The sequence below is a fragment of the Heterodontus francisci genome, chromosome 44 (assembly GCF_036365525.1).
Source record: "Heterodontus francisci isolate sHetFra1 chromosome 44, sHetFra1.hap1, whole genome shotgun sequence".
NCBI lineage: Eukaryota > Metazoa > Chordata > Chondrichthyes > Heterodontiformes > Heterodontidae > Heterodontus > Heterodontus francisci.
This window is the reverse complement of record NC_090414.1, coordinates 18,994,073-19,010,856: the sequence shown is the minus strand read 5'-3', so window position 1 is coordinate 19,010,856 and position 16,784 is coordinate 18,994,073. Positions and strand designations below refer to the sequence as shown.

At 37.2% G+C, this 16,784-nt stretch overlaps 2 protein-coding genes across 3 annotated transcripts in view; both read right to left on the bottom strand.

The window, feature by feature from the left end:
• zfpl1 (zinc finger protein-like 1) overlaps positions 1-16,784 on the bottom strand; it is a 32,677-nt gene that overhangs the window by 5,707 nt on the left and 10,186 nt on the right. For both annotated transcript variants that reach the window (XM_068021469.1, XM_068021468.1), the window contains exons 2-4: positions 3,102-3,213; positions 1,123-1,316; positions 521-593 (exon numbers count right to left, since the gene is read on the bottom strand). In XM_068021469.1, the coding sequence (XP_067877570.1) occupies positions 521-593; positions 1,123-1,316; positions 3,102-3,213 (379 nt within the window). The remainder of the gene's footprint in view (positions 1-520; positions 594-1,122; positions 1,317-3,101; positions 3,214-16,784) is intronic.
• The window catches only part of tm7sf2 (transmembrane 7 superfamily member 2), a 558,775-nt gene that overhangs the window by 534,210 nt on the left and 7,781 nt on the right, over positions 1-16,784 (bottom strand). The window lies entirely within an intron of this gene.

Sequence of the window (16,784 nt, the reverse complement as noted above, 5' to 3'; positions counted from 1 at the left end):
TGCAGTTACATTTGGAAGCTGCTGAAGACTCCATTATCTGATACTTGTGGGGGTCTACACAACGCCACCTTAGCCACATCTCCCTTCCTCTGTGCAACAAGAGTCACTCACAACAAGCAGTGACACCACCCCTTAAACAGAAGCACACGTCGCCAGCTCTGAAGGGCTTTGCTTCATCATTTTGTCCATGCCTTCGCGTCAAGCGATGATAAGGGAGCAGATGGACTCGAGGATCTCGGACTGTTCTCACGGTAGGGAAGGCTGAGGCAAGGGGGGTGGGTAAGGTGCAGGAACACGTAAAGGATCAGTCAGGGCTGTTCGTAAAAGCACGAGGCAGCAGGTCAAGAAGGCCAGAGTGTAAAGCGAGGAGGAGGTGGACACGGGAGATCACTAGTCTCTCAGCGGGTGGCAACTGGGACAGTTTACCCAGGGGAGGGTTAGAAGCTGAGACAGGTTTAAGGAGATTCACATCACCGGGCACATTCACACAGCACGAGGCCGGGCGGGCTACGCATCTTACCAGGAAGGTTTGACCAATCGGTGTAGTCTGTGGTATCGAGTGACTCCTGGTCCTGAGACGGCCTTTCTTCAATCTGGTGAAGTTGGGTGTGGCAAGAGGAAAAAAAAAACGCAGTCAGGAAAGGTTAAGCGTGAGGTTCGAGAGGCAGCCCTGCACATCAGGGTTCCCTGAACACTGTCGTATTCCTGCAGCAGCAGAGCTGGGTTTGGGGGGGGTGGGGTGGGGTGAATGTGGCTAATTCTGGCACCTCAGAGAGCGCCCCTTCATAATGGAGACTGCAGAATTCCCCGTGTCACGGCTCCACGGCCACCAGCAGTCCCCCGGAGTCTCACCCAAGCGTCCGACTCTCACACCGATACTGTGCCAACCTGCCTATTCGACTGCACGGGGCAGCACGGCAGCGGGAACTCGGGATGCCGGGCGGCTATTCAACTGTGGCACGGCAGTCTGAAAGCAAAGGCCACACACCGCAGGCCGGGGAGTGTGGTTGGCGGGGTGGGGGGTGGGGGGGGGTTCATGAGCCCCAGGACCTCCTGGCCTGCCGTCTGCCCACCCCCCTCCCAACAGGACCCTGCACGCACGCGAAGGAAATTCCTCCTTACCAGCGGGAGGCCGAGCCCGGCGCGCGCCCAATTCACCGTGGACAGCTTCTCCTTCAGGACACTGGCCACCGGACTGACCGTGTTGGCCGGAGGAAAGACGGGCCCCTTGCAGATTGGACACTGGTAACCTGCTGGAGCAGTGTTCTTCGGCAGCTGTGCGGCCATCTTGTTCAAACAGGACCAATGGAAGATGTCTTTTTCCGGGAAGAGGGAGAGGGGGAAGAGAAAAGAGGGAAGCAATTAAAATCGGGAATTCGAGCAGGAAAAGGACGAGATGCAGCAACGCATCAGGTCAGAGTCACAGAGTGCCACCGTGGCCTGTAAGTCTCTTTGCCGTATACCGCCACACCTAACAGCATGTACAAAGCCACGTCTGTGGTGAGCCCCAGCCTGAAAGTTGCAAGCAATCCTTCTGCTTGTTTAAAGCTACAATTTGAAAGGCCTTTCCCTCCCTCTCCTGAAAGTGCTGAACTCATGGTCGGGGGCGGAACCTTAAGGATGTGTGCGCGTGAAAGCCGGATACTGCACACATCCCCGCCGATCCCTCACCACACGAGCGTAATGTACCCTTGCAGCTCAGTGTGCGCCCTTGGTAACACAGCCTCGAGATTTACCGCCCCTCCTCCTTGCTAAAGATGCCCATTTATCCTGCAGCACGACTTCACAGTTATCATCAGACTCCCCGGATTCTCACCTAAATGTCCCATTTCAAATGAATAAGCCCATTTACTGAGTCCCAGCTTCCTATTCGACCACCAGGGGCATCACAGCAGTTCTCCCACCCCCACAACTGCAGCACAAAATGTGCTGCAAGGCTGGATAACAGGACAGCTATTCAACCAGGTCCGCACCTGCTACTTGAGCCGTGTAACCACTTAGCCCAAGACTTGGAAAGGTGAGTGTCCAGGACGGCAGCTCAGCCTGATCCTGTTCTCAGCCCACATCCACACAGTTACTAAATCTCAGCAGTCCACGGTAAACCTACCCACTGCTACAAACACACACCTACCGTCTACACGAGCAGTTAACCTGGGACCACATAAAGCAGAGGACCCTCCAGGTTGGAGGCAGCCACTGCACGTAACCTGGGTCCTAAAATCAGAAGTGGGGATGTTCTCTAATGACCGCACAGTGTTCAGTTCCATTCACAATTTGCCAGATACTGAAGCAGTCCACGTCTAGACGCAGCAAGACCTGGCCAACATTCAGGCTTAGGCTGGTAAGTGGCAAGTAGCATTTGCACTACACATCCGCCCTTGACATTCAACGGCATTACCATCGCTGAATGTCCCTCTATCAACAGCCTGGGGGTTATCATTGACCAGAAACTGAACTGGACCATAAATACTGCGGCTACAAGAGCAGGTCAGAAACTGGGAATTCTGCGGCAAGTAACTCACCTCCTGACTCCCCAAAGCCTGTCCACCATCTACAAGGCACAAGTCAGGAGTGTGATGGAATACTCTCCACTTGCCTGGATGAGTGAGGTTTCAACAACACTCAAGAAGCTCAACACCATCCAGGATAAAGCAGCCCGCTTGACTGGCGCCCCATCCACCACCTTCAACATTCACTCCCACAACCACGAAGCACAGTGGCAGCAGTGTGTACCATCTACAAGATGCACTGCAGCAACTCGCCAAGGCTCCTTCGACAGCACCTTCCAAACTCGCGACCTCTACCACCTAGAAGGACAAGGGCAGCAGGCACATGGGAACACCATCACCTGCAAGTTGCCCTCCAAGTCACACACCATCCTGACTTGGAACTATATCGGCCGTTCCATCACTGTCGCTGGGTCACAATCCTGGAACTCCCTCCCTAACAGCACTGTGGGTGTACCTACACCCCACGGACTGCAGCGGTTCAAGAAGGCAGCTCACCATCACCTTCTCAAGGGATGGGCACTAAATGCTGAGCCTTGCCAGCAACGCCCACATCCCATGACACAGCACCGTACCACCCAGGACAACACGCACCATAGCAAACCAGCCGAATTGTGTCCTCGTCTGTGAGTGGAGTATTGCACAGGCAACAGTTAGAATTGTAGTCGCTGTCTTGGAGCCACTGGAGATATGACATGACGACACACTGTAGGAGTGGAGGAAGACAGAGAAAAGCTACATTAAAACACTGCAGCAGTACGATATTGCAGCTATTTTTCACCCCCGGCCTGATGTCTCCCTCAAAGATCCCAAGGTATTATTCCGTTAAAGGCGCTATACAGATGCAAGTGTTGTTGCCTCAACCCATCCTGGAATAATGCCCCCTGCTTAACCATTGAATATCTAGCCAAATATCCACCTATTTGAGCCGAGACTGAGTGCTTCAGCTGGCTATTCAACTGTAGGAACCATCAAGGCCAAACCTGACCCTCTCTCTGGTGAATTCAGAGGACGCAAACTGCTGCATTGTCACTGGAAAGCCAACTTTGTCCTCAAATGTCCTTGAGGGAAGGAAATCTGCCACCACCACCCAGTCAGATCAACACGGGGCACCAGGGCCACTACAACAAAGAACAAGGCCGGCTAAAAACAGATAAATGAGATAACATCACCCTGTGCCCACCCAATTGCACTAAACAGGAAGGAGCCCTGACTTAGTGGCTCTTCCTCATATATATTTCCCCCTCCCGGCAAATAAGGACACAGTTCCAGGTACCACCCCCCACCCCTCGCAAATACGGACACAGTCCTGGGGTCCCTGCCCAGCAAATATGGGCACAATCCCAGTATATTGATAGATTATTTATACAGTGAATATAACCCAGTCTCTCTGTGTATTGATTATTTATACAGTGTATATAACCCAGTCTCTCAGTGTATTATTTATACAGTGTATATAACCCAGTCTCTCTGTGTATTGATTATTTATACAGTGTATATAACCCAGTCTCTCTGTGTATTGATTATTTATACAGAGTATATAACCCAGTCTCTCAGTGTATTGATTATTTATTCAGTGTATATAACCCAGTCTCTCTGTGTATTGATTATTTATTCAGTGTATATAACCCAGTCTCTCTGTGCATTGGTTATTTATACAGTGTATATAACCCAGTCTCTCTGTGTATTGATTATTTATACAGTGTATATAACCCAGTCTCTCAGTGTATTGATTATTTATTCAGTGTATATAACCCAGTCTCTCAGTGTATTATTTATACAGTGTATATAACCCAGTCCCTCTGTGTATTGATTATTTATACAGTGTATAGAACACAGTCTCTCTGTGTATTGATTATTTATACAGTGTATATAACCCAGTCTCTCAGTGTATTGATTATTTATTCAGTGTATATAACCCAGTCTCTCTGTGTATTGATTATTTACACAGTGTATATAACCCAGTCTCTCAGTGTATTGATTATTTATAGTGTATATTACCCAGTCTCTCTGTGCATTGGTTATTTATACAGTGTATATAACCCAGTCTCTCAGTGTATTGATTATTTATTCAGTGTACATAACCCAGTCTCTGAGTGTATTGATTATTTATACAGTGTATATAACCCAGTCTCTCAGTGTATTGATTATTTATACAGTGTATATAACCCAGTCTCTCTGTGTATTGATTATTTATACAGTGTATATAACCCAGTCTCTCAGTGTATTATTTATACAGTGTATATAACCCAGTCTCTCTGTGTATTGATTATTTATACAGTGTATAGAACACAGTCTCTCTGTGTATTGATTATTTATACAGTGTATATAACCCAGTCTCTCAGTGTATTGATTATTTATTCAGTGTATATAACCCAGTCTCTCAGTGTATTGATTATTTATAGTGTATATTACCCAGTCTCTCTGTGTATTGATTATTTACACAGTGTATATAACCCAGTCTCTCTGTGTATTGATTATTTACACAGTGTATATAACCCAGTCTCTCAGTGAATTGATTATTTATAGTGTATATTACCCAGTCTCTCTGTGTATTGATTATTTACACAGTGTATATAACCCAGTCTCTCAGTGTATTGATTATTTATAGTGTATATTACCCAGTCTCTCAGTGTATTGATTATTTATTCAGTGGACATAACCCAGTCTCTCAGTGTATTGATTATTTATACAGTGTATATAACCCAGTCTCTCAGTGTATTGATTATTTATACAGTGTATATAACCCAGTCTCTCAGTGTATTGATTATTTATACAGTGTATATAACCCAGTCTCTCAGTGTATTGATTATTTATACAGTGTATATAACCCAGTCTCTCTGTGTATTGATTATTTATACAGTGTATATAACCCAGTCTCTCAGTGTATTATTTATACAGTGTATATAACCCAGTCTCTCTGTGTATTGATTATTTATACAGTGTATATAACCCAGTCTCTCTGTGTATTGATTATTCATACAGTGTATATAACCCAGTCTCTCTGTGTATTGATTATTTATACAGTGTATATAACCCAGTCTCTATGTGTATTGATTATTTATACAGTGTATATAACCCAGTCTCTCAGTGTATTATTTATACAGTGTATATAACCCAGTCTCTCTGTGTATTGATTATTTATACAGTGTATATAACCCAGTCTCTCTGTGTATTGATTATTCATACAGTGTATATAACCCAGTCTCTCAGTGTATTGATTATTTATTCAGTGTATATAACCCAGTCTCTCAGTGTATTGATTATTTATACAGTGTATATAACCCAGTCTCTCAGTGTATTGATTATTTATTCAGTGTATATAACCCAGTCTCTCCGTGTATTGATTATTTATACAGTGTATATAACCCAGTGTCTCAGTGTATTGATTATTTATACAGTGTATATAACCCAGTCTCTCTGTGTATTGATTATTTATTCAGTGTATATAACCCAGTCTCTCTGTGTATTGATTATTTATTCAGTGTATATAACCCAGTCTCTCTGTGTATTGATTATTTATTCAGTGTATATAACCCAGTCTCTCTGTGTATTGATTATTTATTCAGTGTATATAACCCAGTCTCTCTGTGTATTGATTATTTATTCAGTGTATATAACCCAGTCTCTCTGTGTATTGATTATTTATTCAGTGTATATAACCCAGTCTCTCTGTGTATTGATTATTTATTCAGTGTATATAACCCAGTCTCTCTGTGTATTGATTATTTATTCAGTGTATATAACCCAGTCTCTCTGTGTATTGATTATTTATTCAGTGTATATAACCCAGTCTCTCTGTGTATTGATTATTTATTCAGTGTATATAACCCAGTCTCTCTGTGTATTGATTATTTATTCAGTGTATATAACCCAGTCTCTCTGTGTATTGATTATTTATTCAGTGTATATAACCCAGTCTCTCAGTGTATTGATTATTTATACAGTGTATATAACCCAGTCTCTCAGTGTATTGATTATTTATACAGTGTATATTACCCAGTCTCTCTGTGTATTGATTATTTATACAGTGTATATAACCCAGTCTCTCTGTGTATTGATTATTTATACAGTGTATATAACCCAGTCTCTCAGTGTATTGATTATTTATACAGTGTATATAACCCAGTCTCTCAGTGTAATGATTATTTATACAGTGTATATAACCCTGTCTCTCAGTGTATTGATTATTTATACAGTGTATATAACCCAGTCTCTCTGTGTATTGATTATTTATACAGTGTATATAACCCAGTCTCTCTGTGTAATGATTATTTATACAGTGTATACAACCCAGTCTCTCAGTGTAATGATTATTTATACAGTGTATATAACCCAGTCTCTCTGTGTATTGATTATTTATACAGTGTATATAACCCAGTCTCTCAGTGTATTGATTATTTATACAGTGTATAGAACCCAGTCACTCAGTGTATTGATTATTTATACAGTGTATATAACCCAGTCTCTCAGTGTAATGATTATTTATACAGTGTATATAACCCAGTCTCTCAGTGTAATGATTATTTATACAGTGTATATAACCCAGTCTCTCTGTGTATTGATTATTTATTCAGTGTATATAACCCAGTCTCTCCGTGTATTGATTATTTATACAGTGTATATAACCCAGTCTCTCAGTGTAATGATTATTTATACAGTGTATATAACCCAGTCTCTCAGTGTAATGATTATTTATACAGTGTATATAACCCAGTCTCTCTGTGTATTGATTATTTATACAGTGTATATAACCCAGTCTCTCTGTGTATTGATTATTTTTTCAGTGTATATAACCCAGTCTCTCCGTGTATTGATTTATACAGTGTATATAACCCAGTCTCTCTGTGTATTGATTATTTATAGTGTATATAACCCAGTCTCTCTGTGTATTGATTATTTATACAGTGTATATAACCCAGTCTCTCAGTGTATTTATTATTTATACAGTGTATATAACCCTGTCTCTCAGTGTATTGATTATTTATACAGTGTATATAACCCAGTCTCTCTGTGTATTGATTATTTATACAGTGTATATAACCCAGTCTCTCTGTGTAATGATTATTTATACAGTGTATACAACCCAGTCTCTCAGTGTAATGATTATTTATACAGTGTATATAACCCAGTCTCTCTGTGTATTGATTATTTATACAGTGTATATAACCCAGTCTCTCAGTGTATTGATTATTTATACAGTGTATAGAACCCAGTCACTCAGTGTATTGATTATTTATACAGTGTATATAACCCAGTCTCTCAGTGTAATGATTATTTATACAGTGTATATAACCCAGTCTCTCAGTGTAATGATTATTTATACAGTGTATATAACCCAGTCTCTCTGTGTATTGATTATTTATTCAGTGTATATAACCCAGTCTCTCCGTGTATTGATTATTTATACAGTGTATATAACCCAGTCTCTCAGTGTAATGATTATTTATACAGTGTATATAACCCAGTCTCTCAGTGTAATGATTATTTATACAGTGTATATAACCCAGTCTCTCTGTGTATTGATTATTTATACAGTGTATATAACCCAGTCTCTCTGTGTATTGATTATTTTTTCAGTGTATATAACCCAGTCTCTCCGTGTATTGATTTATACAGTGTATATAACCCAGTCTCTCTGTGTATTGATTATTTATAGTGTATATAACCCAGTCTCTCTGTGTATTGATTATTTATACAGTGTATATAACCCAGTCTCTCAGTGTATTTATTATTTATACAGTGTATATAACCCAGTCTCTCTGTGTATTGATTATTTATTCAGTGTATATAACCCAGTCTCTCAGTGTATTTATTATTTATACAGTGTATATAACCCAGTCTCTCAGTGTATTGATTATTTATTCAGTGTATATAACCCAGTCTCTCCGTGTATTGATTATTTTTTCAGTGTATATAACCCAGTCTCTCCGTGTATTGATTATTTATACAGTGTATATAACCCAGTCTCTCTGTGTATTGATTATTTATACAGTGTATATAACCCAGTCTCTCAGTGTATTGATTATTTATAGTGTATATAACCCAGTCTCTCTGTGTATTGATTATTTATACAGTGTATATAACCCAGTCTCTCCGTGTATTTATTATTTATACAGTGTATATAACCCAGTCTCTCCGTGTATTGATTATTTATACAGTGTATATAACCCAGTCTCTCTGTGTATTGATGATTTATACAGTGTATATAACCCAGTCTCTCAGTGTATTGATTATTTATTCAGTGTATATAACCCAGTCTCTCAGTGTATTGATTATTTATACAGTGTATATAACCCAGTCTCTCAGTGTATTGATTATTTATTCAGTGTATATAACCCAGTCTCTCTGTGTATTGATTATTTATACAGTGTATATAACCCAGTCTCTCAGTGTATTGATTATTTATTCAGTGTATATAACCCAGTCTCTCAGTGTATTGATTATTTATACAGTGTATATAACCCAGTCTCTCCGTGTATTGATTATTTTTTCAGTGTATATAACCCAGTCTCTCCGTGTATTGATTATTTATACAGTGTATATAACCCAGTCTCTCTGTGTATTGATTATTTATACAGTGTATATAACCCAGTCTCTCAGTGTATTGATTATTTATAGTGTATATAACCCAGTCTCTCTGTGTATTGATTATTTATACAGTGTATATAACCCAGTCTCTCCGTGTATTGATTATTTATACAGTGTATATAACCCAGTCTCTCAGTGTAATGATTATTTATACAGTGCATATAACCCAGTCTCTCTGTGTATTGATTATTTATACAGTGTATATAACCCAGTCTCTCTGTGTATTGATTATTTATACAGTGCATATAACCCAGTCTCTCTGTGTATTGATTATTTATTCAGTGTATGTAACCCAGTCTCTCAGTGTATTGATTATTTATACAGTGTATATAACCCAGTCTCTCTGTGTATTGATTATTTATTCAGTGTATATAACCCAGTCTCTCTGTGTATTGATTATTTATTCAGTGTATATAACCCAGTCTCTCTGTGTATTGATTATTTATACAGTGTATATAACCCAGTCTCTCAGTGTATTGATTATTTATTCAGTGTATATAACCCAGTCTCTCTGTGTATTGATTATTTATTCAGTGTATATAACCCAGTCTCTCTGTGTATTGATTATTTATTCAGTGTATATAACCCAGTCTCTCAGTGTATTGATTATTTATTCAGTGTATATAACCCAGTCTCTCAGTGTATTGATTATTTATTCAGTGTATATAACCCAGTCTCTCTGTGTATTGATTATTTATAGTGTATATAACCCAGTCTCTCTGTGTATTGATTATTTATACAGTGTATATAACCCAGTCTCTCAGTGTATTGATTATTTATTCAGTGTATATAACCCAGTCTCTCAGTGTATTGATTATTTATACAGTGTATATAACCCAGTCTCTCAGTGTAATGATTATTTATACAGTGTATATAACCCAGTCTCTCTGTGTATTGATTATTTATACAGTGTATATAACCCAGTCTCTCTATGTATTGATTATTTATACAGTGTATATAACCCAGTCTCTCTGTGTATTGATTATTTATTCTTTCTTTTGGGCCTCCTTATCTCGAGAGACAATGGATACGCGCCTGGAGGTGGTCAGTGGTTTGTGAAGCAGCGCCTGGAGTGGCTATGAAGGCCAATTCTGGAGTGACAGGCTCTTCCACAGGTGCTGCAGAGAAATTTGATTATTTATACAGTGTATATAACCCAGTCTCTCTGTGTATTGATTATTTATTCAGTGTATATAACCCAGTCTCAGTGTATTGATTATTTATGCAGTGTATATATCCCAGTCTCTCAGTGTATTGATTATTTATTCAGTGTATATAACCCAGTCTCTCTGTGTATTGATTATTTATTCAGTGTATATAACCCAGTCTCTCTGTGTATTGATTATTTATTCAGTGTATATAACCCAGTCTCTCTGTGTATTGATTATTTATTCAGTGTATATAACCCAGTCTCTCTGTGTATTGATTATTTATTCAGTGTATATAACCCAGTCTCTCTGTGTATTGATTATTTATTCAGTGTATATAACCCAGTCTCTCTGTGTATTGATTATTTATTCAGTGTATATAACCCAGTCTCTCTGTGTATTGATTATTTATTCAGTGTATATAACCCAGTCTCTCTGTGTATTGATTATTTATTCAGTGTATATAACCCAGTCTCTCAGTGTATTGATTATTTATACAGTGTATATAACCCAGTCTCTCAGTGTATTGATTATTTATACAGTGTATATAACCCAGTCTCTCTGTGTATTGATTATTTATACAGTGTATATAACCCAGTCTCTCTGTGTATTGATTATTTATACAGTGTATATAACCCAGTCTCTCAGTGTATTGATTATTTATACAGTGTATATAACCCAGTCTCTCAGTGTAATGATTATTTATACAGTGTATATAACCCAGTCTCTCAGTGTATTGATTATTTATACAGTGTATATAACCCAGTCTCTCTGTGTATTGATTATTTATACAGTGTATATAACCCAGTCTCTCTGTGTAATGATTATTTATACAGTGTATACAACCCAGTCTCTCAGTGTAATGATTATTTATACAGTGTATATAACCCAGTCTCTCTGTGTATTGATTATTTATACAGTGTATATAACCCAGTCTCTCAGTGTATTGATTATTTATACAGTGTATAGAACCCAGTCTCTCAGTGTATTGATTATTTATACAGTGTATAGAACCCAGTCTCTCAGTGTATTGATTATTTATACAGTGTATATAACCCAGTCTCTCAGTGTAATGATTATTTATACAGTGTATATAACCCAGTCTCTCAGTGTAATGATTATTTATACAGTGTATATAACCCAGTCTCTCTGTGTATTGATTATTTATTCAGTGTATATAACCCAGTCTCTCAGTGTATTGATTATTTATTCAGTGTATATAACCCAGTCTCTCCGTGTATTGATTATTTTTTCAGTGTATATAACCCAGTCTCTCCGTGTATTGATTATTTATACAGTGTATATAACCCAGTCTCTGTGTATTGATTATTTATACAGTGTATATAACCCAGTCTCTCTGTGTATTGATTATTTATACAGTGTATATAACCCAGTCTCTCCGTGTATTGATTATTTATTCAGTGTATATAACCCAGTCTCTCCGTGTATTGATTATTTATTCAGTGTATATAACCCAGTCTCTCTGTGTATTGATTATTTATGCAGTGTATATAACCCAGTCTCTCTGTGTATTGATTATTTATACAGTGTATATAACCCAGTCTCTCTGTGTATTGATTATTTATACAGTGTATATAACCCTGTCTCTCAGTGTAATGATTATTTATACAGTGCATATAACCCAGTCTCTCTGTGTATTGATTATTTATACAGTGTATATAACCCAGTCTCTCTGTGTATTGATTATTTATACAGTGCATATAACCCAGTCTCTCTGTGTATTGATTATTTATTCAGTGTATGTAACCCAGTCTCTCAGTGTATTGATTATTTATACAGTGTATATAACCCAGTCTCTCTGTGTATTGATTATTTATTCAGTGTATATAACCCAGTCTCTCTGTGTATTGATTATTTATTCAGTGTATATAACCCAGTCTCTCTGTGTATTGATTATTTATACAGTGTATATAACCCAGTCTCTCAGTGTATTGATTATTTATTCAGTGTATATAACCCAGTCTCTCTGTGTATTGATTATTTATTCAGTGTATATAACCCAGTCTCTCTGTGTATTGATTATTTAATCAGTGTATATAACCCAGTCTCTCAGTGTATTGATTATTTATTCAGTGTATATAACCCAGTCTCTCAGTGTATTGATTATTTATTCAGTGTATATAACCCAGTCTCTCAGTGTATTGATTATTTATTCAGTGTATATAACCCAGTCTCTCAGTGTATTGATTATTTATTCAGTGTATATAACCCAGTCTCTCAGTGTATTGATTATTTATTCAGTGTATATAACCCAGTCTCTCTGTGTATTGATTATTTATTCAGTGTATATAACCCAGTCTCTCTGTGTATTGATTATTTATTCAGTGTATATAACCCAGTCTCTCAGTGTATTGATTATTTATTCAGTGTATATAACCCAGTCTCTCAGTGTATTGATTATTTATACAGTGTATATAACCCAGTCTCTCAGTGTAATGATTATTTATACAGTGTATATAACCCAGTCTCTCTGTGTATTGATTATTTATACAGTGTATATAACCCAGTCTCTCAGTGTATTGATTATTTATTCAGTGTATATAACCCAGTCTCTCTATGTATTGATTATTTATACAGTGTATATAACCCAGTCTCTCTGTGTATTGATTATTTATTCTTTCTTTTGGGCCTCCTTATCTCGAGAGACAATGGATACGCGCCTGGAGGTGGTCAGTGGTTTGTGAAGCAGCGCCTGGAGTGGCTATGAAGGCCAATTCTGGAGTGACAGGCTCTTCCACAGGTGCTGCAGAGAAATTTGATTATTTATACAGTGTATATAACCCAGTCTCTCTGTGTATTGATTATTTATTCAGTGTATATAACCCAGTCTCTCTGTGTATTGATTATTTATACAGTGCATATAACCCAGTCTCAGTGTATTGATTATTTATGCAGTGTATATAACCCAGTCTCTCAGTGTATTGATTATTTATTCAGTGTATATAACCCAGTCTCTCTGTGTATTGATTATTTATACAGTGTATATAACCCAGTCTCAGTGTATTGATTATTTATACAGTGTATATAACCCAGTCTCTCCGTGTATTGATTATTTATACAGTGTATATAACCCAGTCTCTCCGTGTATTGATTATTTATACAGTGTATATAACCCAGTCTCAGTGTATTGATTATTTATGCAGTGTATATAACCCAGTCTCTCAGTGTATTGATTATTTATACAGTGTATATAACCCAGTCTCTCTGTGTATTGATTATTTATACAGTGTATATAACCCAGTCTCTCTGTGTATTGATTATTTATACAGTGTATATAACCCAGTCTCTCTGTGTATTGATTATTTATACAGTGTATATAACCCAGTCTCTCTGTGTATTGATTATTTATTCTTTCTTTTGGGCCTCCTTATCTCGAGAGACAATGGATACGCGCCTGGAGGTGGTCAGTGGTTTGTGAAGCAGCGCCTGGAGTGGCTATGAAGGCCAATTCTGGAGTGACAGGCTCTTCCACAGGTGCTGCAGAGAAATTTGATTATTTATACAGTGTATATAACCCAGTCTCTCTGTGTATTGATTATTTATTCAGTGTATATAACCCAGTCTCTCTGTGTATTGATTATTTATACAGTGTATATAACCCAGTCTCAGTGTATTGATTATTTATGCAGTGTATATAACCCAGTCTCTCAGTGTATTGATTATTTATACAGTGTATATAACCCAGTCTCTCCGTGTATTGATTATTTATACAGTGTATATAACCCAGTCTCTCCGTGTATTGATTATTTATACAGTGTATATAACCCAGTCTCAGTGTATTGATTATTTATGCAGTGTATATAACCCAGTCTCTCAGTGTATTGATTATTTATACAGTGTATATAACCCAGTCTCTCAGTGTATTGATTATTTATACAGTGTATATAACCCAGTCTCTCTGTGTATTGATTATTTATACAGTGTATATAACCCAGTCTCTCTGTGTATTGATTATTTATACAGTGTATATAACCCAGTCTCTCTGTGTATTGATTATTTATAGTGTATATAACCCAGTCTCTCAGTGTATTGATTATTTATTCAGTGTATATAACCCAGTCTCTCCGTGTATTGATGATTTATACAGTGTATATAACCCAGTCTCTCTGTGTATTGATTATTTATAGTGTATATAACCCAGTCTCTCAGTGTATTGATTATTTATTCAGTGTATATAACCCAGTCTCTCCGTGTATTGATGATTTATACAGTGTATATAACCCAGTCTCTCTGTGTATTGATTATTTATACAGTGTATATAACCCAGTCTCTCTGTGTATTGATTATTTATAGTGTATATAACCCAGTCTCTCAGTGTATTGATTATTTATTCAGTGTATATAACCCAGTCTCTCCGTGTATTGATGATTTATACAGTGTATATAACCCAGTCTCTCTGTGTATTGATTATTTATTCAGTGTATATAACCCAGTCTCAGTGTATTGATTATTTATGCAGTGTATATAACCCAGTCTCTCAGTGTATTGATTATTTATACAGTGTATATAACCCAGTCTCTCTGTGTATTGATTATTTATTCAGTGTATATAACCCAGTCTCTCTGTGTATTGATTATTTATTCAGTGTATATAACCCAGTCTCTCTGTGTATTGATTATTTATACAGTGTATATAACCCAGTCTCTCAGTGTATTGATTATTTATTCAGTGTATATAACCCAGTCTCTCTGTGTATTGATTATTTATTCAGTGTATATAACCCAGTCTCTCTGTGTATTGATTATTTATTCAGTGTATATAACCCAGTCTCTCAGTGTATTGATTATTTATTCAGTGTATATAACCCAGTCTCTCAGTGTATTGATTATTTATTCAGTGTATATAACCCAGTCTCTCTGTGTATTGATTATTTATAGTGTATATAACCCAGTCTCTCTGTGTATTGATTATTTATACAGTGTATATAACCCAGTCTCTCAGTGTATTGATTATTTATTCAGTGTATATAACCCAGTCTCTCAGTGTATTGATTATTTATACAGTGTATATAACCCAGTCTCTCAGTGTAATGATTATTTATACAGTGTATATAACCCAGTCTCTCTGTGTATTGATTATTTATACAGTGTATATAACCCAGTCTCTCTATGTATTGATTATTTATACAGTGTATATAACCCAGTCTCTCTGTGTATTGATTATTTATTCTTTCTTTTGGGCCTCCTTATCTCGAGAGACAATGGATACGCGCCTGGAGGTGGTCAGTGGTTTGTGAAGCAGCGCCTGGAGTGGCTATGAAGGCCAATTCTGGAGTGACAGGCTCTTCCACAGGTGCTGCAGAGAAATTTGATTATTTATACAGTGTATATAACCCAGTCTCTCTGTGTATTGATTATTTATTCAGTGTATATAACCCAGTCTCAGTGTATTGATTATTTATGCAGTGTATATATCCCAGTCTCTCAGTGTATTGATTATTTATTCAGTGTATATAACCCAGTCTCTCTGTGTATTGATTATTTATTCAGTGTATATAACCCAGTCTCTCTGTGTATTGATTATTTATTCAGTGTATATAACCCAGTCTCTCTGTGTATTGATTATTTATTCAGTGTATATAACCCAGTCTCTCTGTGTATTGATTATTTATTCAGTGTATATAACCCAGTCTCTCTGTGTATTGATTATTTATTCAGTGTATATAACCCAGTCTCTCTGTGTATTGATTATTTATTCAGTGTATATAACCCAGTCTCTCTGTGTATTGATTATTTATTCAGTGTATATAACCCAGTCTCTCTGTGTATTGATTATTTATTCAGTGTATATAACCCAGTCTCTCTGTGTATTGATTATTTATTCAGTGTATATAACCCAGTCTCTCAGTGTATTGATTATTTATACAGTGTATATAACCCAGTCTCTCAGTGTATTGATTATTTATACAGTGTATATAACCCAGTCTCTCTGTGTATTGATTATTTATACAGTGTATATAACCCAGTCTCTCTGTGTATTGATTATTTATACAGTGTATATAACCCAGTCTCTCAGTGTATTGATTATTTATACAGTGTATATAACCCAGTCTCTCAGTGTAATGATTATTTATACAGTGTATATAACCCAGTCTCTCAGTGTATTGATTATTTATACAGTGTATATAACCCAGTCTCTCTGTGTATTGATTATTTATACAGTGTATATAACCCAGTCTCTCTGTGTAATGATTATTTATACAGTGTATACAACCCAGTCTCTCAGTGTAATGATTATTTATACAGTGTATATAACCCAGTCTCTCTGTGTATTGATTATTTATACAGTGTATATAACCCAGTCTCTCAGTGTATTGATTATTTATACAGTGTATAGAACCCAGTCTCTCAGTGTATTGATTATTTATACAGTGTATAGAACCCAGTCTCTCAGTGTATTGATTATTTATACAGTGTATATAACCCAGTCTCTCAGTGTAATGATTATTTATACAGTGTATATAACCCAGTCTCTCAGTGTAATGATTATTTATACAGTGTATATAACCCAGTCTCTC